We start from the raw sequence: 26933 nt of genomic DNA, 5'->3' as shown, positions 1-26933 counted from the left end.
CATAATTATATTTTTACACATCAGTTGCCAGAGTTTATGCTCCTTTCTATTTTCCTCACTAGGATTTAACTTCCACTATTTAAAGGATGCCTTTTTGCCTCTCATTGCTTCTTTTACTTTGTTGTTTAGCCACAGTGCCACTTTTTTGGTTCTCTTACTATGGCTTTTTAATTTGGGGTATACATTTAAGTTGAGCCTCTGTTATGGTGTCTTTAAAAAAAAGTTTCCATGCAGCTTGCAGGGATTTCACTTTTGGCACTGTACCTTTTAATTTCTGTTTAACTAACTGCCTCATTTTTGTGTAGTTTTCCTTTCTGAAATTAAATGCTACTGTGTTGGGCTGCTGTGGTGCTTTCCCTGCCACAGGGATGTTAAATTTAATTATATTATGGTCACTATTACCAAGTGGTCCAGCTATATTCACCTCTTGGACCAGATCCTGTGCTCACTTAGGACTAAATCAAGGATTGCCTCTCCTCTTGTGGGTTCCAGGACTAGCTGCTCCAAGAAGCAGTCTTTTAAGGTGTCAAGAAACTTTATCTCTGTATCCCGTCCTGAGGTGACATGTATCCAGTCCATATGGGGATAGTTGAAATCCCCCATTATTATTGAGTTCTTTATTTTTATAGCATCTCTAATCTCTCTGAGTATTTCAGGGTCACTATCACCATCCTGGTCAGGTGTTCTGTAATATATCCCTACTGCTATATTATTATTATTCGAGCATGGAATTACTATCCACTGAGATTCTGGTATAGTTTGCTTCATGTAAGATTTTTACTTCATTTGATTCTATGCTTTCTTTCACATATAGTGCTACACCCCCACCAGAACGACCTGTTCTGTCCTTCCAATTTATTTTGTACCCTGGTATTACTGTGTCTCATTGATTATGCTAATTTACCACCTTTCTGTGATGCCTATTATATCAATATCCTCATTTAATACGAGGCACTGTAGTTCACCCATCTTTTTATTTAGACTTCTAACATTTGTATATAAGCACTTTAAGAACTTGTCACTTTTTATCTGTCTGCCATTACATGATGTAATTGAATGGGACTCTTTTTCATTTGGCTGTTTCTCATCTGATCCTACCCGCATTTTATCATCGTCCATCCTCTCCTCCTTACTAAGATACAGGGGAGGATCTATTAATGGAGATTCTCTAAGGGATGTCTCTGTCCGAACCACATGCTCCTCCGCACCTGTCGGCTTTCCCCCAGCCCTTAGTTTAAAAACTGCTCTATGACCTTTTTAATTTTAAGTGCCAGCAATCTGGTTCCATTTTGGTTTAGGTGGAGCCCATCCTTCCTGTATAGGCTCCCCCTTTTTGAAAAGTTTGCTCAGGTCTTAATAAATCCAACCCCCTTCTCCCTATACCATCGTCTCATCAACGCACTGAGATCCTGCACTTCTGCGGGTCAAACTGGCCCTGCATGTGGAACTAGAAGCATTTCAGAGAATGCTACCACAGAGGTCCTGGACTTCAGTCTCTTGCCTAGCAGCGTAAATTTGGCCTCCAGAACCTCTCTCCTATCCTTCCCTGTGTCATTGGTACCTACATGTACCATGACTGCTGGCTCCTCCCCAGCACTACACATAAGTCTATCTAGATGTATCAAGAGTTGCGCAGTCTTTGCACCAGGAACGCAAGTCACCATGTGGTTCTCCCAGTCATCGCAAACCCAGCTATCTATGTTTCTAATGATCGAATCCCCCATAACTATTACCTGTCTCTTCCTAATAACTGGAGTTCCCTCCCCCTGGAGAGCTATCCTCTGTGTGAGAGGATACCACAACATCATCTGGAAGGAGGGTCCCAACTATGGGATCATTTCCCTAAGCTCCTGTTGGATGGTCTCCTTCCCTGAGACTTTCCTCCTCCTCAACAGCACATGGGCTGTTAGACCAGGGGTGGGACCATTCTACTGTGTCCCAGAAAGTCTCATATGTGTTTCTCTCTGTCTCCCTTAGCTCCTCCGTTCAGCCACTCAGGTCTCTAAAGCCCGTACATGGTCTCTTAGGGCCAGGAGCTCCTTGCACCAAATGCACACATACGCAACCTGCCCATAGGGCAGGTAATTCTACATGCTGCATTGAGTGAAATAAACTGGATAGCCCCCACTCTGTTGCTGAACTTCTGCCTGCATTCTCCTTTTACTTCAGCAGCTCGTTCCTTTGTTGCTTTTTTTGTTTTTATCGGCGGCGGGGTTTGGCCTTACATTTAAAGAATATTAAGGGTACCTAACCCCCACTCAGCTCCCTCGCAAAACTCTCCTGTTCGCCGCTCCTATTCATTAGCTCCTTTGGTCGCTTGTGAGCAGGCTTTTTAAAGCCCTGGTCTTCCTGAGTAGCCTCGCCCCCTGCTAAGGGTTGATGGGTGCTAAAGGGCTTAGGGTTCAAAGCCTTATTAAGAAGCTCTCAACTTTGCCTAGCAGGCCACTAGGCTCAGCACATGGTCCCTCAAACCATAGGCGCCGAGTTTGTAATCTGCCAGGGAGTGGTCCCACAGCTCCGCCCAGGCCCCGCCCCCACTCGTTTCCCCCAATGCCCCACCCCGAGCATGCTGCGCTCTCGCTCCTCCCCCCAGTGCATCCTGACGCCGTGAAACAGCTGATCCGCAGTAGGCAGCGGGAGGGAGGGGGAGGTGCTGATCGGCGGGGCCCGCTGGCTGGCAGGAGGCACTGGGGGTAGGGGGAGGTTCTGGTAGGGAGGCTGCCTGTGGGTGCTCAGCACCCACCATTTTTTTTTCCTGTGGGTGCTCCAGCCCCAGAGCAGGCGCCTATACCCCAAACAAACAGACCACATGGTATATTTCAGTCAAGCAGCAAGCACACCACAAGCACACAAACTACTGACAACAAACTTACCCCAAGGGTCACGTAATCACTCCTCCTTCACCTGAGCATGAGGAAGAATTTGGGATTCAGCTGTGGATAGCCTGGAGGGAGACATGTCTCCAAGAATAGCTCTGCACTGACAAGTCTCCTCTTCCAATGCTAGACATTGTCAAAGTCCAGTCTCTTTCCCCTACCTGCATTGATTGACTAGCTCTTAAATGTCTTTTTTTTTTTTTTTTTTTTTTTTTTAACACCCTTCTACTCATAATGGCTGTGAATATGACATCTACTGAGGTGAGAATTGTTTGTCCAGCACTGGCCAAACCAACTTCTCTCTAATGTGGTAGCAGTTAAATGGAACAAATAGTTGTACAGCTGTACGTGCGCTTAAGGTGAGAGTGCTCAGCTGCCACAAGACATCCTTATATCACAAAATTGCAAAACGTATGTACAGCTATCAGAAAGATTCAAGTTGGACAGGTGGATTCTATTCTGTCACACACAAGCGTATTTGAATGTCACTGGTGTTCACATATGCATTTGTATAAAAAGCAAAGCTCTAGAAGTGGCCCTACGGAGAGGATGCAGGATGGCAGGAATCATAAACTGGTATGGCAGGGTCCTGAGTTGAGTGCACTTGTGATGCTACCTTGCTTTTAAATTGACAGCACTATAAGTATTATTTTACACTAGCACCTCTGCGATTCAAACCTTATCTGTCTTTTCCAGACTGTTTTTAATGCTGTATATCTGCCAGAAGATTCTTCCTTCCCCATTCCATGTTTCATTCTTTCAGAACCCTTCTACCCTTTCTTCTTGTTCTTTCCTCACCAGTCCTCTGCTTTACCCTTCCATTTTCTTCCCAGACAAACAAAATAAAACACAAAAACCCTGCGGCTATCATGAGGATTTCAGAAACTTGTCTGGTCTGCAGTGTAACATGTGACCCTTGGAATGACCTATTAATACCAAAAAATCTTTACCTTGGAGGGAGGGATAAGTAACTTTTTTGTAGTTCCAGACGTACTTGTTTGCTTTTACAGGCTAGCGTAAGACTACCGGATAGTCTTTTTGCGTTTTTGCTGTGTGGCTTAGTTCCATGTCAATGCTTTAAATAGTTTGCTCACATGGAACTGAAAGAACCATCTGTCTTATAAATGTAGAAAAATTTTAGATCACTCTGTGGCAAGAGAAAAAAAAAAAAAAAAGCACGTGGCCATTTTAGCCTTGCTCCACACTTTCTTCTCAGACCCATTGCAGTTCTAAAGGAAAAAAAGTTTGGGACATGGCTTTGTTGTCTACTTTTATGCTTCTAGGTAAATATAGATTAATTTTTTCTAAAACTGTCCTTCTTCTGTATAAATTGCTACAGGACCATTATGTATGTTTTTAATATTCAAACCATACTGGAAAGAATGGAAAGTATTTGTAATGCAATAGGTTGATAGTTGATGTTATACAGCATATGCTTTGTTCTATGGGGACTGAAGTTTGTAATAATTTCATTTTCTGCAGTGTATAGTTTTTTGTTCCTGTCAGTTTCATCTGTATTCTTTTTACATACTCAAAACCTATATAGAACTGCCTCCCTACAGTTATTCATCTGAGTATAATATTTGATTTGTTCAATTGTACTTTCTTTCTAAGGGGACTACTTCTCATGTAATCATGGATACAATTATTTTCAAGTGCCTGTTGTAATGATTGCATCCATTGCTTAGAAACTATATGTCTAGTATTTATGTTCTGAGAGCTCACTTTCTGGAGTTCATAAGTTGTTCTGCAAAAACAAGAGAACAAATTAATCAGACCCTTTTTAGATTTAATAGGTCACATTTAAAATACAGTGAAGATAAAGCTATTCAAAGGAATGTTAACATGTTTCAAAAGTAGCTATTTTTTATTCATACAAAAGATTTTCTCTGTTTGCTTAGCCAAAACTGTTTACATATTTAAAATGTTTCCTCGGCTTCTGTAAAAGATAAACTTTTTTTGTAATACACTCATTTATATAAAAGTCTGTTTTTGTTTAAATATTCTGTAATATGCAATTCAGATATTTACATAGCTAATAAATTTTAAAAATACAATGAAAACCTTGGGACAGACAGCTGGTACAAATTGTTTTAGCTCCATTGTCTTCAACGGAGTTACCCTGACCTACATTAGCTGAGAGTTTGGACCCTTTTCTCCAATTAAAATTTTTGTTAATACAAAACACATGAGAATTCAGACATAAAGATTCCTAGACCATTGATTGTGGTGGTGGGTTTTTTTGTTTTTTGTTTTTCTACCATCTGGACAGCCTCCTGCAATTCTTTTAGAGTTAACTGTACAGATTGCCCATTTTGGCACCTTTTTATTTTTGTCTGTTTGCTAACGTGTTCCTTTTTTTCATGTTTCAGACATTTTCTGGCGTGGCAGGACAATAGTCAGGGCTTCCTTGCTGTTGTATTTGGATATTAATGAAAAAATCATATATTGTATCTTGTTTCTATTAGTCCTGACTTTTTAAAATATCCTTTAAAATAATTGAATACTACTGCTCCTCTAGTTTTAAACATTTTTACAAGTTGTAAACTTTCTAAGCTACTTAAATTTCATCTCTGTTGTCAAGCTGTTTGTATAATAATGATATACATACATAGTCTGTATAGCATAGTTTCAGTGTAGGAGAGGTTTCCAAAAATCTCCAAAAGCATACTTTAAATCTTCATTTTTATCCATTGCACTGACTTCTGGAAATGCTCAGATAGCAAATTAATTAAATCTGTTGAAATTTTCATCTTACACTTTTGGGTCCCTCTCCTGACAAGAGAAATGCTTAAGTCCTGGCAGGATAAGGGCCTTATTCTAAAATACTGTTAATTGGGGCTCTAAATTTGAAAATGTAAGCACTGACAGAGAATTGACTGTTCCACGGAGATACATTTAGCTTAGTTTCATTTGATCCTGTACAGCATGCATTATATTGATAGCACTAAAGGCTGAATTCACATAATGTAAAAATAACTATAATATGTCATAGCCATTTATTGTAATGTAAAATACATTGTACAGTAGAGATTTAACATTATAGCAGTTTACAGCAGAAAAAGCAGCAAAGAGATGGGACAACATTAGGTAGCCAACTCCATGAGTTACATGCTGTAGCGATCCCTGTGACCCCATATTGTCATGGGCTTGTTGGTCAATAGCTCTGCTCAGGGGCAGAAACAGGATTGACACTAAGGAGTAGGAGTTTCAGTAAGGAGTCTGACAGAGAAAACTGCTGCTCTTCTAAGAGCTTTTAATAGCTGCTGCTTGTGGAGCAGAGATGAGGTGGCACAGTTGGAGAAAGGAAATGTGTGTGCCAAGTAGTGGGGAGTGGGGGAGGAGCCAGGCAGTGGGAGGAGGAGGGGGATGCATGCAAAGAAGGATTAGACAGGGAATATAAGAGTACAAGCAATGGAATCAGAAGGGGAAAAGGCACAATAATAAAGACATCAGACTGAAAAGATGACATAGAAAAGGCAGAAGTGGAGGGGAAAAAAAGAGAAGTTGAAAACAATTGAGAGAAATTCTGAGATTGCGCAGGGCAAAGTGGGAATGGATATTAATCATTTAGTGAGGGAGAGGGAGAAAGGACAGGGAGGCAAAGATATAGAATTGAAACTTTAAAAAGAGCCACAAAGAGGTATTTAAATTACAGTATTTTTTATTGTTCACTTCTGACATTGGATAAGTAGAAATAACCTTATTGTATACAGCCACTAGGAGTATAGAAATTGCCGTACCAGATCAAACCCGTATCTGAATAGAACAAAACATAATATCCCAACTGAGGGCTTATATAATAGACTGATATAATGTAACTATAATATTTTCAGTGTTGTTTTCCTATCCTGTTCCTTACACATTCAGAAAAAAAGTTTGCTTTTTTGATCACTGCTACACATTAAGCAGAAATTTAAATTGAAGTGTGTCCACATTCGTGTCCAGGGGTGTTGCCTGGGTCTTTTTAACCCGAGTGCTTACAGGTAATTAGAAACCTCAATTTGTATGAGGAGTTCAGATCATTCCTTCCAACGTGCATTATTATCTTGTATTTGTCAAAATGGAATTCCATTTGTGGTTGGGCTACTCATTCAGCTGACTTATCTGGGTCCCTCCAAAGTTCTTCAAAGATTTCTCTATCTTGACTAACCTAAATAATTTTGTGTCATCTGAAATTTTTGCCACTCAGCTGTTGACCCATTTCCATAGAACTGATAAATGTGTTAAGCAATACTAGTCTTTGTACAGAAACTTGGGATAGCCCACTGTCAACTGGTCTGTAAGTAAAACATTTGCCACCATCCAATCATGAATAGTTGCAGCTGATTTTCAGAGAATGCATATTAGTTTTAGCAGTTTAGCCACTGGATTCCCTTGGAACTCTTGGGTTTATACCATGCGATCTTGGTGATTTGTGGCTCTTTAATTTATCCATTGTTCCAGTACTAATTCTTTTGATACTTCAATCTTTGGTAGTACCTCATCTTCGTTAACTGGATAGCGTAGGCCTGTGTAATTCCCCCATACCCTCTGTGGTAAAGACTGATGTAAAGAAATAATTTTGTTTCTCTGCAATAACTTTATTATCCTCTTTATTGCTCTCTTTTCTCCCTGATTCTGGCTTCCTGTTTCTAGTATACTTAAATACGTTTTTATTTTTTGTTTTTGCTTCTTTGAGGGTTACACATCTTCTTTATCTTATACTTAATAGTTTCAGAGCTAAGTCTAATGATTTTGATATATATTTTTTTTTACTTTAGATATAGTGTCACTGTTAGTTGTTGGTATGATTTTCCCCCAACCACCCACCAATGGATGTTGAACTTAATTATATTGTGTTCCCTATTAGTTACACCAACCCTGTAAGTTACTTAAACTGATAATAGTGTCTCCTGTTGTGTGCTCTGGAATTAGCTGTTCCAAAAAGCAACTGCTTATAGCATTTGAAAGTTGTCTGTCTAAACCGTGTCTCCTTGGGACATTGGATCAATTTATATGGGGTAATTGGCGTCCTCCATTAACTCTTTTATTAGGCATAGGAACTACTTTGATCTCCTTTAACAATGTGCATTTACAGAGGCTGGTAGTATAATCTTATTAGTATAATTAAAAAACAGGAGTACTTGTTGCACCTTAGAGTCTAACAAATTTATTTGAGCATAAGCTTTCATGGGCTACAGCCCACTTCATCGGATGCATAGAATAGAACATATAGTAAGAAGATAGATAGATAGATATAGAGAGAGAGGGAGGGAGAGAGAGAACGTGAAAAGGTAGAGTAAGAGGCTAATTAATTAAGATGAGCTGGCATTGGGCTTTGTTGCAAGGATAGGTTCCTGGGTTAGTGTTTTTGTTGTGTGGTGTGTGGTTGCTGGAGAGTATTTGCTTCAGGTTGGGGGGCTGTCTGTAAGCAAGGACTGGTCTGTCTCCCAAGATCTGCGAGAGTGAGCGATCATTTTTCAGGATAGGTTGTAGATCTTCGATGCGCTGGAGAGGTTTTAGTTGGGGGCTGAAGGTGACAGCTAGTGGTGGTCTGTTGTTTTCTTTGTTGGGCCTGTCCTGTAGTAGGTGACTTCTGGGTACTCTTCGGGCTCTGTCAATCGATGCCAACTCTGTCCACATACTCATTCAAGTGACACCATCATAGGACCTAACCACATTAGCCACGCCATCCCCATCATTTTCAATAAGAAAATTTTTCCCTCTTTGAAAGGAATATGTTGACAGGGGCAAAGCCTTGAGAGTTCATTATTATAGCTGCAGTTTTCAAGGGCTACTACAGAAAATAATCTTCAAACCTAGGCAATCTGAAGAGACTTTGTCAACTCAACTTTGTCCAATATTTGGATTTTGTAGAAACAAGCTTTTGCAAAGCCAAAGACCTATGAGAAATATTTCCATTTATTTTGTTTCACAAATTCAAGTTTGAGTTGACTTTCAGTTTAGTGTGATACTGCCAAAGGCATTTTCACAACAACATTAATGTTCACTTTTGTTGACTTTTTGTTTTTGTTTTAGTTGGGTAAATCCATAGTAGTTAAACTGGGTAATTTTTTCTGTATATTTCTAAAATATACTCTGAAACCTTTCTAAAATCCGTATTTCTTACATTCTTCTGAAAGGGCACTGAGATGTTGTGGGCACCATGCATGATCTAATGTAATTTAGCTTTTTCTCATATATTTTAATAGCTTTTTCCAATTTAAAAAGTCTGTGCTATCATCTAACATGAGTGAATTCTATTTTTAAACTTCATCTGTGTGCAGCATTTCAGTTTCAAGTTCAGTGATTATAAAGTGAAAAAAATTATTAGATATATTTTGACATCCTTAAGAATGTTATTGTACAAGTAAACAACAACTCTGGATGGGGGGAAAGGGTGATATCTGAAAATTGTAAAATCAAAGTTTACTAAGAACAAGTTACTCAAGTTTATCTATGAGACAGCTTTCAAGGGGAAATGTCTAGGAATATGTGAGCCCACTGCAGTTAGCTTCACATGTAAAAAACTGCTGCTTTAGACTGCCATTTGGACAGCAGTCACTGGTCCTCCAGCGAAAGTGCGTCCATGCGGACAGCTGATTGGCAAGAAGTGATCCTGCATGACAAGTAGTGGTTAGGCCATGCTTGATCCCTGAGCTGGGAAATACTCTGTGATATAAAAATTACTTCAGCTGAATTTTTCTTATCACTTAACCATTCTGGACTGATGTGATTTTTTTCCTGTGTTATTTTTGCCATTCTCACTGTTTACTAGATCGTAAATTAGGTAGATAGAACAATCAAAACTGAAATGTACTACTTTCTCCATACATTGTACTTCCCAAGGCCCCAGTCATCACTACATACCTTAAATTGATGACCATTTGTACTGAAAATTTTCAGTGGGTTAAATTGTCCTATGTGTAAAACAAGATCGGCTGCCGCTCACAAAAAGATGACATGTTGGAAGTGTAATAAGGGTACTTTAGACCTGTTCACTGGGTGTTCTTCTGTACTACTGGCAGTGAAGACTTCTGATGTTTCCAAGGAGGTGATGAAATATAAAGTCAGCAATCTGTTGTTGTCTCCCTGCCTGAACTAGTCTCCAGGCAGGCAACCAAAGCAACATTTCCAATTAAGATACTCTGTAGAGTCAAGTTTCTGAAGTAAATGCTTGTGATATTTACTGTCAAGAGTGCCTAACAGAGTTAATACTATCCTGAGCTATTAAACCTGACTTCAGAATAAGAAGAGTTGGGGAAATTCAGTCATTCCCATCCCCATAAAGAACAGACCAAAATCTGTTTTTCCCCTTTATATGGTGAAGTTCCTTTTCTAAATATTAGATTTCCTAAACTATTTTCTCAGCTGCTTTTTACCAAGAGAAGTCCCAATAGTCCTATGGCTACAAGTTCCTTTACCAAGATGTGTATCTCTTTTTTTCTTCAGCAACTCGTGTCCGACCTCTCAGGGTCTATGCTGAAGAGTCATTATATCTGCAATCATGGGAGATAATGACTCCTGTCTTATCCACTGTCTGTTGATATAGGTTTTTAAATTCCTAGTCCTGCTGCTGCTCTTATCATCCATGGAAAAATCCAACACAAGAAGCTGTTTCAAGGAAAAGAGTGCAAATGGCAAAAACAGTGACTCTTTTATGTCCAGATAGATTTCAGAGGTCTTACTCCAAGGAGAGCTCTTTAGGGTCTTCCTGATTTCATTATGTAATGGCATCAAAAATTGACAGGATGAACCCAGAACTAGTGCTCTAGTGTGACTGATTTTCATGGAAGTCCATTTCCTGGTAAAATAACCAATTTTTACAACTGAATATTTTGCACATTATTAAAATAATAATATGGATGTAATGACCAGTATTAATTTACTACAAATGTTATTAATTTTATGTCTTTTAGTGCACTTAATTCCAGTCAAGGAAGATGGGCTGAACCCTAAGAGCCGAAAGAGAATAATGCCTGATCCACTGACCGAACCCCCTGCAATTGATCCTATTTATGAAGCTCGTGTTTACTGTAACGTTCCTAGCATAACTGAAAGCAGCATGGAAGGTAGGCTGTGTGACATGGTGTAGACAATTGAAAGGGTTTATTTCATTATTAGGTCCTACATGTTAGCACTGGAAATGGTGATTTTAAGTGTGTATTGTAAATGCTTTAGAACTTGGAGCTAACCGCAAAAATCTTGACTGGCTACTGAAATATATTTTCAGTTGCCAAAAATGCTCAATTCCTCCTTCCCCTTATTTTGTATTTTGATTTTGGAGTTGGTTGCTAAAGGAGACCTACAAAGGTTCTTCTGACAGTTAAATTTTTGTAAGATCCACAAAGGGACGGGGGGGGGAAAAGGAGAGAAAATATAAATTGTAGCTGTTGTTTAAAAATATTTAGCATTTTGTTTGAAACAGTGTAATCACTTCCTAGTGGTGTGAAATTTTGAACATGTTAATGCTGAAGAGTCAAACTGGGACCCAAGCAATTGGGGTGCTTCCTCAGAAATGACAGGTTAAGTTGGTAGGAACCATGGAAAGAGATAATGATGGGAGGGGAAAGCGGCCTCTAACTTCAGCTGAGGAAGACATTTTTTGGACTGCTCACCCCATAGTATGGCACAAAGCATCTTATATCACTATACCTTTGTATCATCCACTAATGTCAGTTAAGTGCTTATATCAGTCAGTCCCCTTAGAAAGTAAACCTAAGGTAAAGATTAAAAAAACAGTACTTGGATCCAAAGTAGCCCACATTTTGGTGACTTTCTAGGCATCCTGGAAAAGTCATCTGCTGAATTTGGTTTTTGGAGAGGGCTGAGGGTATGCTTCCCAGAATGATTAAAGAAGGGGAGGAAAGGAGCTTTATGGTAACAGAGTTTCTTTTTGAATAATTTATTCTGACATTTCTGGGGTTCTGTTGTAGTAGTATATGTTGGGCACCTAGAGCTGTTACAGGTGTCTATTATTATTTAAATTGAAATAAATACTTCAGGATAAATGACTGTCTCTCCTCCATATTCTCTAAGTACTGAATACAGTGTGGATAAACAACAAATAATTAACAATAATGCATGCTTTTTTACTTGGAATAGTAGAATTGGAAAACATATGGAGAGGATTAAGACAGATGTTTAATTTTACTTCTTCATTCCGCATAGGTCATGCACCCCATTATTTTAAGCTTGTGTCTGTCCACGTGTTGATTCGCCATGGGGATAGATATCCACTGTATGCCATTCCCAAAACAAAAAGACCAGAGATCGACTGTACATTGGTGTCTAGCAGGTAAACGTCCTGGATTTTACCATTTCTCTCTCAATGTTGACATTTACTGTAACATTTCCAAATGATGTGTGAGAGCTGAGGCATGGTCATGAACAAAATTAGAGAGAGAGAAATGACTGTCGTTGTTGTTGTGCATCCAGTTTGTAAAGCAGCTATCTGGGAATGGTTGATTATCTCTTCACTCAGCTATGAACAGTTGTCCAAGTTTTTTTATTAGTCATGTAGCAGTCTATTGTATTGAAGTCTCTTTAGCATGTCTACTACTTGGATAAAGTTAGAGAGTCATGGCATTATCAAAAAATCCAGTGTGTGTTAGCTACACACAAAATAGTTTGTCATTGAAAAGATGGCTTCTGTCATAGCAGGCCGTGTGCATTGAGATTATATTTAATCTCTTCATTTGGTCCTTAAAAATGTAAAAAAATCAAATGATATAATAGCGCACAGATGCATATGAATATTTTTCACACAAATTATATTAATGAAGCATTTTGATTGGGATTAATTGGATAAAAGTGTAGAAATTCCAAGTTATGGTTCTTACAACTGTAATCCAGCTCACTCATCCATGTATAGATTTTGTATTAACGTATATTAATGTTACGATAAATGCCTTACTTTTAATGGCCAATTTGTTGTCATTTTGTGTGAGATTCATAGTTTCAATTTCTGGAATTTGGAGCAATTTTAAATTTTAACCTAATATATTAAAAGACAATTCAGGTGGTTTTTCAAAGTGACAGAATCATAGATTTCTTTAAAAAAAAATCTACTTTTAAAAATTAAGATATTTAGCAAAAATAATAAAATGTAATAAGATGTCATTAAGGAGGCCATTTCCTGGGGCCAGACAGGAAATTCAGCTGAAGATGGTGGTAACTCTTCAATTGATTTAATTGGTAAAACAATTGACTTTGACTGCCGTTTTTAGGTACGGTTCAACTTGTATTTAATAGTTCTTGAGGGAGTGGATAAGTGGAGCTTAGTTTTATATTATCTTGGGTACTTGTAGACAGATGTGATTAGCACTTGAGGAGAGATACTACCCCTGAGTACTAGGGCAGAGTTAATGTCCTTGTTCACAACTACAGGTTGAATTGGTAGTTGAAAGTGCTGTTGGTATGTAAACTGAATGTGTCATTCCTATTCCACAGTAACTTTACTTTATTCATAGTACTTCTTTGTAGAGAAGCTTCCTTGGTTAGTTCTATTGCTGGAATAAATGAAGTTCTGCTGGTTTGCAGCGCTCAGCATACTTTCTGCTGTGGGCGCTAAGTATGTTTTGGCCCCATTCACACAAGTATTTGAACAGAATTCAGCATGGTTGAGGATGGCATGGGTCATGGGGGCCATTTGTGACCCATCTGGAGTCAAACAGCCGCCCACTTGCTGGTACCTACAGTGTCAGACTGAACTTACCCCCAGTTGCTGGTAAGTCTCTAGGCCTTTAGTCTGTTTGATATATCTCATTGTAAGCATCCTGTTTGTGACCCAGCTCTCTGACCATCTTCTCTGAGTGGCCCCACATGAAGCATTTTCACATGTTCTCTCCTCCTCCTAACTCAACAAGCTGGCTCCCCTCTCTGCTGGGAGCAAGTCTGACTGCTGTGAACTCCCATTAGGTCCCTTTCATCCCTATCCCTCTTCTTAGCTTGCAGCATCCTCAAAGCCTTGTGTGCTGTCCTGCTTCTTTTTTGAGGTAACCATCACTCCAGCAAACTCCAGAGCACCATTTCCTTGCCACTTCCTCACTCCAGTAGCTTGGTTTAAGCAAAGATAATTTTCCTAGCCTGCCACTTTGACCATGTTACCGCTTTGCATCCCCCTGCTGGCTCCCCCTTCTCAGTCGCATCGTACAAAACTACTTGTCTTCACTTTCAAGGCCCTTTACAATTTATCTCCATCCTACTTCTTGTCTGCCATTCACAGTTGAGATGTCACTGCCCACCTCCAGTCGGCCCACTGTGCCAGCCTCCATCATGCACTGCTTACATTTTCAAACAATCACCAATCTGTTTCTCCCATGCTGCCTCTCAGTCTGGGGAGGAACTCCCTGTAAACATCCACGAAACTACTTAATTATCATCCTTAAAACGTTCATCTTTTCCGTGATGCCTACAAAAAACTTGACGGTGGTTAGAGACCACTGCCTGTCATGCTGACTAGTATTGTTTCCTTGTACTCCCCATCTGTCTTTATCCATCTGGGGGTCTCCTGATTTGCACTTATACTGTAAATTTGGGGTAGGGGCTATCTTTTTATTCTGTGTCTGCACATTGCCTAACACAGTGGGGTCATGGTGTACGATTAAGGCTATAAGGCATTACAGTAATACAAATAATCTTACGACGAACATGTTATGTTTAAATAAAAGTATCATATTCTGTTACTAGTTCAGAGCAGCACATATTCTCAGGGATTATCTATCTTCATCTGCAAATCCTGGGCTACATCTGCATATAAAAAAACCAAAACCAATTTAATTGAATATCTACACTACATACACTGCCTCTTTCAAATTTTAAATACCTCTTGTCCCTTATCTAAATGAAGCATTAGAGATTGACTGCTTTTTCCACATCACTAGGAAAGAATTTCCATCTCAGTTAATCAAATCTCCTTTCCTGCGTGATAACAGTAAATTGCAATCTCTGTTCAGTAAATTCAGATCCAGCCTCTGCTATAGAAATTTTGAAACTTCTAAAAATATGTATATTCCACATGTATAAGTTACCTTTGATTTTTATTTCTTAACATTTATCCTTAGTGTTGAAGAGAGAAATAATGCTTTTTCTTCAGTTTAGTTTCTTTTTGCATTGAATATCTTTTTTGGGTGGGGGGAGGGGAGATGGCACATCTGTCATTTTAATTTGAGCTCTTTGAGGTAAACAGATACAATGTCACTATTCAAAAATTGCTATTTACCAACAGTTACCCCTCAGTGCTATTTGAGATGCCAGGGTGAAAGCCAAAGTAAAAAAGAAAAATATGGTATGTCAGTTACCTCTGTGTAATAAATATTTTAATGACAACCACTTAATTTGAATGCTTGGTGCTTTTATTTCACATTATAAGGCTGTCTCCAGCCTAGCACTTCCACTGGTAGCAGGCCCAGTTCAGGCTGCAGACATTCTGAGTGTTGCCGCTACTTTTGGCAGCAACATTTGTTCTTTTTTACTTTAGGCAGTGCTCAGTGATGTGAGAGGTTCAGTATGGAACAATCAAAAGTGGACATTAGGAACATACAGTATAAAAAGACTTCACCCTAGTTTGTTTGGTTTTACTTATACTGTACTTGAGGCATTGGTGGTGATTGAGTTCCCAAAAGACACAATTTTCCCCAGTGAACGTTCTGAGGTTATGTCTACACTCAAAACCTGCACGATCAAGTCTCAGAGCCTGGGTCTACAGACTTGGGCCCATGCTACAGTGCTACCAGTTGTGTAGATGTTCTGGCTCAGTCTCTGAAACCCACCCGTTCCCAGAGCTTCAGAGCCTGAGTCTGAATATCCACACAGCTGTTTTTAACACCGTAGCTTGGGCCAGAGCCTGTAGACCCAGGCTCCGAGACTCGCTGTCACAAGTTTTGAAATGTAGTATAGACGTACCCTCAAAATATTGAAAGCTGAAAGTAAAAACAAAAAATGAATGCCCAACATAAATATCCTTTTCTATCAGTATATTGATTACCTGAGACAGAATGAATAGCTGCAATAATTTTTTGTTAATTATTTCTTCAAATATATTTGTCCTTCTCTAAAGTTGGGACTACCTGACTCTCTTTCCATAATACTCACAGTCCACAGTGAGGGGCTTTGAAATCAATGTATCCAAAGCAACGTGCGAGAGCGAAGTGTTATTAAGTAATGTCTTGCAAAACTCCTTTGTCTTTCTTTTTACTTCTTCGCTATGGCAGGTTTGTGGACCAGAGCAGTTGAGTAGTTGATTACAAATCTCATTTGGACAAGGGCTGGGTTTTTGTAAGATTTCCAGTACTTCCTAGCAATTACTAGAGTTCCAGATATCCTCATGAAACTGCCAAATGCAATGAAAATAAAACCTCTCCTAACCTGAACAGAGCTGCAATTTAGTGTAAGGAGTAGGAGAAGTTAGTTCATTATCTGACAGAGTTCTCACATCCTGGTTTATATGTATAAAAATATTTCTTGTAAAACAATGTTTCCCTGATACCATATGTCACCACTGAGGGAAACTCCACCTGTGTTTTCTCTCAGTGGTCCAGCAAGCACTCCTACTCTCAGGCTTCCAGCTCCCCAGCCATTGCCTTTTTTGGGCACAGACCACATCTCACTCCCTTCTGATTGGAGTATGTCCCGGCTGCACAGTTCCCTTCCTACGCTGTGTTAATCCCAGCAAAGACAGCCTGCCTAAATAGACCTGTCTGCTCTCTCAACTGTTACAGGTGTAATTGCTACAGTTATAAGGGATCACACAGTACTTCTTTTTCCAGCCTACTTTATTCTTAAGGTAAAAAAGCATTAAAGAAAACATGGTAAAAACACTAAAAGAACCTACGGCATGCTAATAAGCTTACCAGACGTCACCCCAACTTTAACATAGGTTCTGGCAGGATAAATTCTTCAGCACTCCACCCTAGGGGAGTCCTTGTGATTACCAGTCCATCACAGCTTCAGCTCAGAACAAAGCACACTCATGACATGTTTAGTTCTCCCTTCATACAGTTCAGGCATCTTTGATCTGGAATTACCAGAAGCGGGTAATTGGTACACAATGGGTCTCTCTCCCAGGGCCGTCCCTAACCATACGCAAAATATGCAGCTGCGTAGGGCACCAGGAAATTTGGGGCACCAGATTTCCTGGTGCCCTGCGCAGCTGCGTGCTGCTCCAGCACCCTGCCCCACCTCTTCCCCATGGCCCCCGCACCTGCTCCGCCCCAGCCTCGCCCCCACTCCACCCCTTCGCCAAAGCTCCTTCCCCTTTCCGCACCTGCATCAACCCAGCCCCGCCACCACTCCCCTGGGGACTGCAGCAGTGCTGGGCCTGTACTCACCGGCGGCGGGAAGTGCAGCAACCCAGCCCCAGCTGCGCCGCCAGTGAGTGCTGGGGGGCACAGGGCTCCAGAATAGCTAGGGACGACCCTGCTCTCTCCCCAGGGCGTGTCTTCAAAAGGTTGTGTTTAAAGTGGATCATTTGCATTTCCAGGTATTTCCTAGAAAATCCACTTCACAGGTACTGTTCCAAAAAAGTCTATTGAAGTTTCAATATCTTCCAGAGATTGCATTAGTCAGTCTCGTAAGAGAAGGTATATACATACAATTCCACAATAACACATACACAATTGCATTTCTAATACAATGGACCCCAAAGATGTTAAACTTAATTCAATGAAGTTTAACCTAATTCAATAAAGTTCATTAATGATATTTCAGGATATTGTCACTGTCACACTCTTGATGATTTTTAAAGAGAAAAATCTTCTAAATTAAGCTTGAGCATTTTGTACTTAAGGAAGCCTGATCATAGTGCATTTTGAAAAACTCCTACGCTAGTATATTTTAGAACTTAAGCTAGTGTTGGCTGCAGTTTAGTGAAAACCAGAAGCTTTATTGTTACTGTCCACTCAGCCATGCAAGGGTCAAGAGCAGAGATGTCAGCAGGATTGTCTGAATTGCAGTGTTTTCTTGTAGGCTCTGGAGACAAGTGCCAGCGGTATAAATGCATGGGTGTTGCTTCCTCCACATGTCACTCGGGCAAGAACTGACCAATAGATGAGCAAGCATTAAGTTACTCCTCCAAGCAGCACACAGGATCTCCATTTTCCTTTCCAGCCAGTTCTTCCTGCTCCTGCACTGTAGAATTAGGCAGAGAGGTGGTTGTTCTGTGGTGCATTTTAAGGGTAGTAGAGCAGGAATTTGGATCGATTTAATTTGTTTTTTAGGTTTGTCATTCTCACATGTAAGCACCTGGTCTCAGGAAATACATAAGATGCCTTCCTGCGTGTCCCCCATGCCTCCAGAATAAGCAGCACCTGTGGTTTTGTCTTTGGAACCAGATTACCTCACCTCTTCAGTGTCTAAGTGGTTTTTATGTAACTAATGACTGGACAGTGGGTATTGTGATATTCCTTGTCTCCCTGACTGGCTAGTCTTGAGCAGTTCAATTTAGGAAACTATTAGACAAGTCCCAGACAGTGTCCTGTTTCAATTCTTTGCCCTTCTCATTATATTAAAATCGGTTACTTTAATAATCTTGCATGATGGGGATGTTGCTAACATATGCAGAACTGGTGTGATAAACTATCTGGAATGAATCATTAAGCATAGTTTAATCCCATACTCATAAAACTAATAGGAACCTTTACTATAGAGGATGATTTACTAGACATGTAACAGAAATGGGTAGAAAAGCTGGCTGAGTCGGAATTCAGTAAATCCAGTGTCTGAAGAATACTGAAACATGAGGTGCTCTGCTCACCACAGGAGCGCCGCCTTGTGGCCATGTCTGAGAATTAGCTCTGCTCGTCTGATGCCCCCTTCTGCAGTTGCTCACTCTACCTCTGTCTTTATGTCTTGCAGTCTCAAGACTCAAATGCTCCCGCTTTGTGGCTTGGCCCCCGGCTGGGTCAGTGTAGTCCACCCCTTCCAGGGCATGAAAGGCTCTTGGGATCCACTGTCCAGTGCTGTCTTCCCTCTCATTGCCCCTTAATGGCGCCTCTGCTCAGTGGCTGGTGGGGACCCAGGCCTGCCCTTGACACTGGGTTCCAGCCCAGGGATGCTACAAGCAGTCAAGGTCTGCTCAGTCCTGAACCGTACTGCTGTATCCTTAGCCTGCTCCTATATTGCCTTCTCTCACCCTGAGAGTGACTGAAGCCCATCTCTCTCTGCAGTCCCCATCAGCTCTCAGCTACTGGGATTTATTCAGGCCCTTCCTGTCCAGCTGAACCTCATATCTAATTAGTTCTTGCCCCCTTGCTGCTCCTCCAGGTACAGTGTAGGTGGATAACTAGCCTGCCTAGCCACCTTAACCCCTTCAGGCCTTGTGTGGGATGGACACCCTATCACAACTAGATTTATTTTTTTTAGTCAGGCTATCTGACTGCATAAGAAAAACAACCCGGAAGTAGGTATATGTCCTGAAATTTGCAATATTTAAGATATTGCCTTCAGTAGCAGGCAGTGCTATAACCAAGCGTGAATAATTAAACAGTAACCATATAGCGGACCAAGCTAATACTCTGATTGGATGACTCCACAAAGAGTTGCAGAGTTGCGTATGCACAATCTGTTTTGCTCCATCAGTGCATCTACTGTAGCAGCAGGAAGAAAATGTACTTCAGAAGGCCCTTCAGACTTTATTTAGCTTATCATTCTTCTATTCTGTAATACAGCCCAAATTATTTATGGAAAAGAAATGGAAATAAGATCCTCTTCCATAACCATGTCAAGATAATAGCAACATTGTCTCCATTTTGTTGGTCAAGAAGTTTATGCCATTATTAAAGATTTTTTTAACATTATTTCATTTCATGTTTGAAAAGAGAAACAGAAAATGTGAAGGCCTTTTCCCCTCCTGTTGTATAAAGCAGCCCCACTTCTAAAGCATTTATTCCTTCTTAGGCATGGAAAATTCAGGGTAGAACAGAAGTAAACAAAACATCAGTCAATACGAGGACTCCATGTGGTATGTACAATGTTGCATTAAGAAGCAGAAGATTCAAATAATTATTTTCACTGTCTTTTGCAAAGAAACAAACAGTTATAGAAAAGATCATGGGCAGAAATTTAGGGAAAACAAATTACCTGCACACCCTCAGTTTGGAAGGGAACATGAGTATTAATCTCTTTTGCTGTGATTTTTCACTGGTATGGTCAAGTGAGAGGTGCAGTGCCTGAGTGGTTAAAGTGCTTGTTAGGCAAGAGTTAAAAACTTAGTTAGCAGCTGAGTCAGAAACAGAAACACCAGAGGCCCAAGGACACTGGTAGCTGTAAACCACTTGATAAACTTATATGGTCAAATGTCCGCCCTGTAACTCAGCTCTTAGAACAGAACAAACCCTCCCTTCACAGCCCTCTGGATATTTGTAAACACTCACCCCCACCCCACCCCTTCGCCTTAAGATAGTCATGGATAATTGAGGTAATCAAAATAGTTTTGATGCATATGTTCTGCTCCTGTCACTGTCGTGTTAAGTGCATTCTCTGTCTCTGAAACAATGTTTGTCTCTGTAAGAACAAGATACATGCAAATGAAGTAATGAGAGAGGTATATAATTGGTCACTGTAACCCCACACTTTTGAAGCTATTTATCAGTCGTCCTGGTACCGTGAATAAAACCCCCTTCAGGCAGGCACTGAAGACAATACTGATTCTTGGGGAAAAGAATCTCCTTGCTTCACATGCTCAACTACAGTCCTGAAGGTTGTGGATTTGAGTGTTGCTCTCTCTCACGCAGAAATGCCATCTCCAATTCACCTAACTGCAAAACGGATACCTGATCCATCGGGTTAGGGCAGTCAGATGTGATGCTGGCCACATTACTCCCTTGTGTACCGTTGGCTGTGAAATTGATGTGTTTTAACTGCGTCGGTCCTGTGAGCCATTGGCTTGTGGGTACTTTGATAGTCAAGGGTCAATTTAGTTCAATGCACGCACATTTTTTCAGGAATTTTAACTTTTTTATCTTGTTAAAACATGGAATATTGTATGAAAAGTGCTTGCTATTTTGTGAAAAATTTCTTCGATATAATGTTCAGAAAAATATTTGGCTGTGTACAGGTTCAAATATATACTGTTTACTGTGTTTAGAAAGCTAGATACAGTTTAAAATTGCATACTATTATTTACCCCAAATATGTTACATTTTTGAAACATGTCACTGTGAATTATTACCATTAAACTTAAAAGCCCTGTGGATACTGTATTGGATCCACAAAAAATCACAGAGATCTGTCCTGACCAATAGTTCTGTTAATTTGCTCCATCCAGTTCTGAGATGTTAAAGTGTAAAACTTAGGTAAAAGGACCAATTAATCAATCAGGATTCTACTCACTTATCTACGTGGGCAAAGTTAGGTAAGTATGGATTGATCCATTCTAAAAATTTTCCATGTGGTTAGTCAGTCAGTTTCCAGTATCTCAAACATTATACCCTAAGCATTTATTTATTTATTTAGTCAGATAGTTTATAGTGTAAAAACACTTGTTGTTTGAGGATATGTCAGACCGAAATCCGCTTTTGGTGAGCATGTGCCTCCTACATGTGAGTTCGGCTTCTTTTGAATAGCAGAGTCTGGTGGGACTGGGCATGTGCCCTGTGTTCCCCCGCCCTGTTCTCCAGTGCCAGGGCATAAAAGGCAGAGAGGTCCTATCTGTTCCCTCTTTGCACCTTTGGCAGCAAGATGTAACCCAACAAGTGTAGGACTTGCTGCTACTCTTCTTAGAGACTACAGTCAGATTTTTCAACTACTCTCACGTAAGAAAAGTTAATCTTCACACTTCCATTTCCTTAAATTGTCCATAACCCAAAAAGCAGCAAGCATTGGTCACTTCTTCCTCCATATATGCCCTAGTAAGTGAAGGGAGGTGCTTTGTGCCAAAAGCTACACTTCACGGTGGACTCAAACTGTTGGGCAAACCTGCCCGTCTTGTGACGGACCTATTCACATCAAAGGCGGACATAGTGCCTTTCTTGGCTAGGGGAGACTCGCATCCCAGGTAGGTGCTCTGTGTGAAAATCCTTCTCTAGTTTCCGCAAATCCAGGGATGCTCAGCTCAAGTTATGTCTGCTAGAGCAGTTCACATGGTTCACTTTGGCCTCTGATGTGATGGTATATACAAGAGTGTAGCTGGAAAAGTCACCATTGGCCAGCGCTTTCTTGAGCATATGCCATGCTCTGGGATCAGAAAGTGAAAGGAAGACAAAGAGGATACCTGCAAAGCCAGCACTGGTGTATTGATGCTTGTGACCCTTGGCATCAGTGAAATCTTTACTGTGATGAACCAGGGTACAATCCAGACTAATGAGCAGCTATGTCACCCCTACCCTGCAGTCTTGGGTGCCTTACAATGTCTTGCTGAAGTAGCTTCCACCTGGGCTGGTCACAAATAGCCTTCCAGTATGCAAGCCACACTCTGAATGTCTGTGTCTAACTGCAGCCTTCCAGCCACACTTGGTTTACAGTCTGCTTCTCACCAGCCATTATCATATTGCAGGGTGACCCCAACACAGTCTTAGATTTCCACCCAGAAATGTAAGTCCTGTACTGCACAGCCCTCTTCTGGACAACACAAGTTACATCAGGTCCATTATTTCTTTCAAAAAATAATGTACACCCAGCTTGTCATCCCAAATGAAATTTCTGACATTTCAATTTAAACACACTGGATTAGAGAAAACAATAAAAAAGTTTAACTACAAAGAGAGATTTTAAGTGAGTACAGGTAATGTGGCATAAAGGTCACAAATTGTTACAAGAAAAATAAAGATAAGATGTTTACTAATACCTAACTTAACAAACTGTATCAGATTCAAGCAAAGTTTCTCATTGTATGCTTATGGGCCACATCCACCTTAATTGAATTGGTTTACTTAGCTTTGACTCCCAACTTGGTAAGGTAACTCCCATCTTTTCATGTGCTGTATATTTATACCTGCCTACTTCGTGCATCTGATGAAGTGGGTTATAGCCCACAAAAGCTTATGCCCAAATAAATTTGTTAGTTTCTAAGGTGCCGCAAGGACTCCTCATTTGTTTTTTTGTTTTTTTTATGAAATCCTAATGTAGAGCAGGAAGACGCCCACTGGAAGGATCTACTCAGCTAAATGAAAGCGGTTCTCAATATGGGCAACTCAGCAGGGACTTGACCTAGGGCAGGTATCAGAACCAAAGATCCTGGACTACTTATAGCACTTGAAACAGCTGTCCTTCCATTCAGCTTAGTTAAGGCCTGCTTTTCATCAGCCTCTGCTTGTCATCCACCTGTGCAGTTGTGTTTGATCTCTTCTCACTCAGCAATAGTGAGGTTTCTCTAGGGTCTCTTACTTACCCAGTGGTCAGAACTTACTTCTGTCTAGTACCTCAGTTTAGTCCTCTTCACAGAGCTTCCCTCTGACCCTCTTTTGGAATGTGCTCTGTCTCCTCTCACTCTGAAGATTCTCTTTCTAGTTGCTATAACTTAAACCAGAGAGCTTCAGGTGCTTGTAACTGAACCTTCCAGAGTGATAAGGTGGTGCTGAAATACCATCCAAAATTCATCGGCAGGTGGTTTTAGAATTTCATGTCCATCAGTCAAGCTACTGTCTTCTTTTCTAAGCCACACTTTGCACCAGGAGAGAGGGTATTGCACACTCTGGGTGTTTCCAGGACCTTATTTATTACATTGGCAGAACAAAACAGTTCAGACTATCCCCCGGTTGTATCCGGTGCGACAGGGTCGGACCAGATGGCTACAGGAGAGTGATAGAAGGCAGATATATTAGCCCCAGGTTAAGTAGGTCCCTTTTCCCTGGGGAAGGTAACAGGGAAGGTTCCAGAACAATCAGGAACCTTCTGGAAATAATTAAGACAGGCTGATTAGAACACCTGCAGCCAATCAAGAAGCTTCTAGAATCAATTAAGGCAGGCTAATCAGGGCACCTGGGTTTAAAAAGGAGCTCGCTTCAGTTTGTGGTGCGCGTGTGAGGAGCTGGGAGCAAGAGGCGCTAGGAGCTGAGAGTGAGAACGTGGACTGTTGGAGGACTGAGGAGTACAAGCATTATCAGATACCAGGAGGAAGGTCCAATGGTGAGGATAAAGAAGGTGTTGGGAGGAGGCCATGGGGAAGTAGCCCAGGGAGTTGTAGCTGTCGCACAGCTGTTCCAGGAAGCACTCTAGACAGCTGCATTCCACAGGGCCCTGGGCTGGAACCCGAAGTAGAGGGCGGGCCCGGGTTCCCCCCAAACCTCCCAACTCCTGGTCAGACACAGGAGAAGTTGACCTGGACTGTGGGTTCATGAAAACAGCCAAACTGAGGGCTGCCATGAATCTCGGAGGTGAGCAAATCTGCCAATAAGCGCAAGACCCACCGAGGTAGAGGAGGAGCTTTGTCACACTGGCAGTAGAGCTTGGTTTTCTTTTTTTTAAATGGTCAGGCCATCTGGTCACAGATGTGATTGAAATGGAGAGCACAGTGTATCTCACTGTGTAACCAGTTAGCTGGTGTACTTCTCCCACTAAACGTTACAGCTTACTCCACCAGAACACAAGCCCCATCGTCTGCCTGCTTCAGAAATGTACTAATATCAGAAATCTATGAAGCCGCACGATGGCGCAACCCACTATGCCTTTGAGATAGCCGCCTGGTCAGATGTTAAGTTCAGGAGAGCTATACAGCAATCTCAGTTTAACTGATGTGGCAAAGGCTCCTCATTCCACCCTCTGGAGATGAGATGATACTGCTCACTCGTCACTACAATGGGATCCACACTTACATGTATTCTAAGAAGAAAGAATGGTTACTTTGCTCTACAGTAACTGGTTCTTTGAGTTGGTGTCCAAGTGCATCCTACAATCCACTCACCATCCTTGCTTTTCAGAGACCTCAGCAACACTGACTTTGAATTTTGAGGGTTCTGAGGGAGGGCCAAAGCCTGCCCACTCCTTAAGCCCTTGCATGGGAGTACAAGGAGGCCCAGGGCATATGCACAGCGCCGACAGATGCTTCTGTTCAAAAGATGCCAATCTTGCATATGAGGCGCATGCACACATACAGTGGGATCCACACTGATTACAGCATCTCAAAGAGCCACAATTACTGTAAAGTAACTAACTGTCTTTTGTTCTTCTTGCAATTCAGGACAGAGGTGAGTTCAGGACAGAGGGGCATTGAATATAGTTCACTTTAACATTAGCATTTGTAACTGTGTTTGTTTGCAGGAACAGGGCATAAATTCTGATAGGAGAGTGCCAGTTCTTCAGTGCCTTCATTGAATATATTCCACAGCAAAACAGTAGTGTATTTATCTATGGCCATAAGCCACATATTATAACAGCATTTTAAAAAAATATGTCTGTTTCCTGGTTGTGGCTCTCATAGTAATGAAAATGAAAAGGCTAATCCTCCAAATGTGGTGGTCAGTGACCTTTTACAATTCCTGTAAAACTTTCTTCTGGTACCACCCCTGCCATTTTTCTCTCATGCTGCTTCTGTCACTGAAGCATGTTTTTAGTCAAATAACTAATAATCTGCAGCATCCTACCTAGAGGGTCTTCATTCAGTGGGCAGTATGGGACACTAATAGAGTACATTGGTCAGCACTCTCCACGAATCAAACTTACTGTCTGAATTAGGTCATATAAAGCTGAGATTGCTCCCAGACTTTGGTTTTTTGTATGCCACCAAATAACTCTCACTGGGCTGAGGAAGCAATTAATTTCTCTAACAAGATGAACCAGGAGCTAATTGCTAAAATAGGATTTTTAATTATCTGTCTTTAGGGAGTGAGATAATATTTCCTTTGGAAAATAAGGAGACATAATTCAGATCCATTTAGAGATCATAAAGGGTCTGATCTTTTCATCTCAAAGTATGTCTGCTATGTTTTAATATATACAAGAAAGCACCTTTTCAAAGATAACTGGAAGTGACGATGTTGGGTGACTAGATTTTATTTCTCTGGATTACAGGGGGATATGAGACTTCAGTTTGATATTTTTAAAGAGAAGTCAAGGTTGATGGATGGCTAAAAAAAGCATCTGCAGTTCCTTGTCTTTACTTAAAAATACCATGCAAAAGTCACAGCTTGTTTTAAACTGCTTACTCCCTCTGAGTTGGACTGCTCAGTGGAGTTGCTTAAATAAAAGAGAGAGAGCTTTTCACCTGAAGGCTACTAGCTCAATCTACCCAGGGACCTGAATCTGCAATCCGATCTATGCAGGCAGACTCCTGCACTCGTGTGGAGCCTAAACTGAATTAAAATAAAAAACTATTTACAATTGTAATCTGTGTTAAGATCACAACTAATTATAATCTATTAAAATCATGCAAATTAAATAAAAAGTAAAACTAATTGGTACATATTTGCTGACAGGTTTTAAAGAAATTTCCCACCAGTTCAGCGGTTTGAGTCACTGGCTAACCACCTGGAATCAGTGTTAGTTGAAGTGAAACCAGTTTTGCTAGTAATCTCTTCTGCAGATGTAGAGAATATTTTCTTCATTTCAGTTTATTCCACTGGTTCAGTTCATTCAAAATTAAGAAATCAGTTTGCCATTGAAAAGGCAGAAAAGCTTATTTTTCTCTTTCAGTCTCTGAATAGAAATTAGGTGTGAGAGGATGAGATCTACTAGTTCCAAAATCCTGAAGGACAGCGGGACCAGAAACAATCAGTTCAATTAACCAACTGCACATAATACTTCCTTTGTTTAATAAATCAGTTTTAAATGCAAAACAGGGCTTGATAAACCAGTTTAATGTCACTTCTTTAATTTAGTTTTATTTAGTAAAAATATATTAAATGTTTTTGTGCATTTTTAATTGCATTTGAATTTCCATCCAAATGGAGCTTGACACAAATCACAAATAAAAAATTAATAATCTTGTAAATGACATGTACCATTCACCATTTTCTGACATAAAGTAAAAATTAAAAATCTAAGTATAAGTTAAGCTATATAGTTTCTTAAATAAATTAGTGAAGATGTAGTATATCTTCCTGATTAGCAAAAAGAAACACCAAATTTAATGTAAAGGTTATACTTAGTTGTGAATCAGTGTGTTTTAATGGTTGCCAATCAATGCAAATCAAGCTTTCTTCA

At 40.4% G+C, this 26933-nt stretch overlaps 1 protein-coding gene across 4 annotated transcripts in view; it reads left to right on the top strand.

The window, feature by feature from the left end:
* Window positions 1-26933, top strand: part of PXYLP1 (2-phosphoxylose phosphatase 1) — a 98478-nt gene that overhangs the window by 53549 nt on the left and 17996 nt on the right. For all 4 annotated transcript variants that reach the window (XM_074962974.1, XM_074962977.1, XM_074962976.1 and 1 more), the window contains 2 exons: window positions 10778-10930; window positions 12030-12156. In XM_074962974.1, the coding sequence (XP_074819075.1) occupies window positions 10778-10930; window positions 12030-12156 (280 nt within the window). The remainder of the gene's footprint in view (window positions 1-10777; window positions 10931-12029; window positions 12157-26933) is intronic.

Source organism: Natator depressus, chromosome 9 (genome assembly GCF_965152275.1).
Source record: "Natator depressus isolate rNatDep1 chromosome 9, rNatDep2.hap1, whole genome shotgun sequence".
In the NCBI taxonomy this organism is placed as follows: Eukaryota; Metazoa; Chordata; order Testudines; family Cheloniidae; genus Natator; species Natator depressus.
This window is presented reverse-complemented; position numbering and strand designations above follow the sequence as displayed.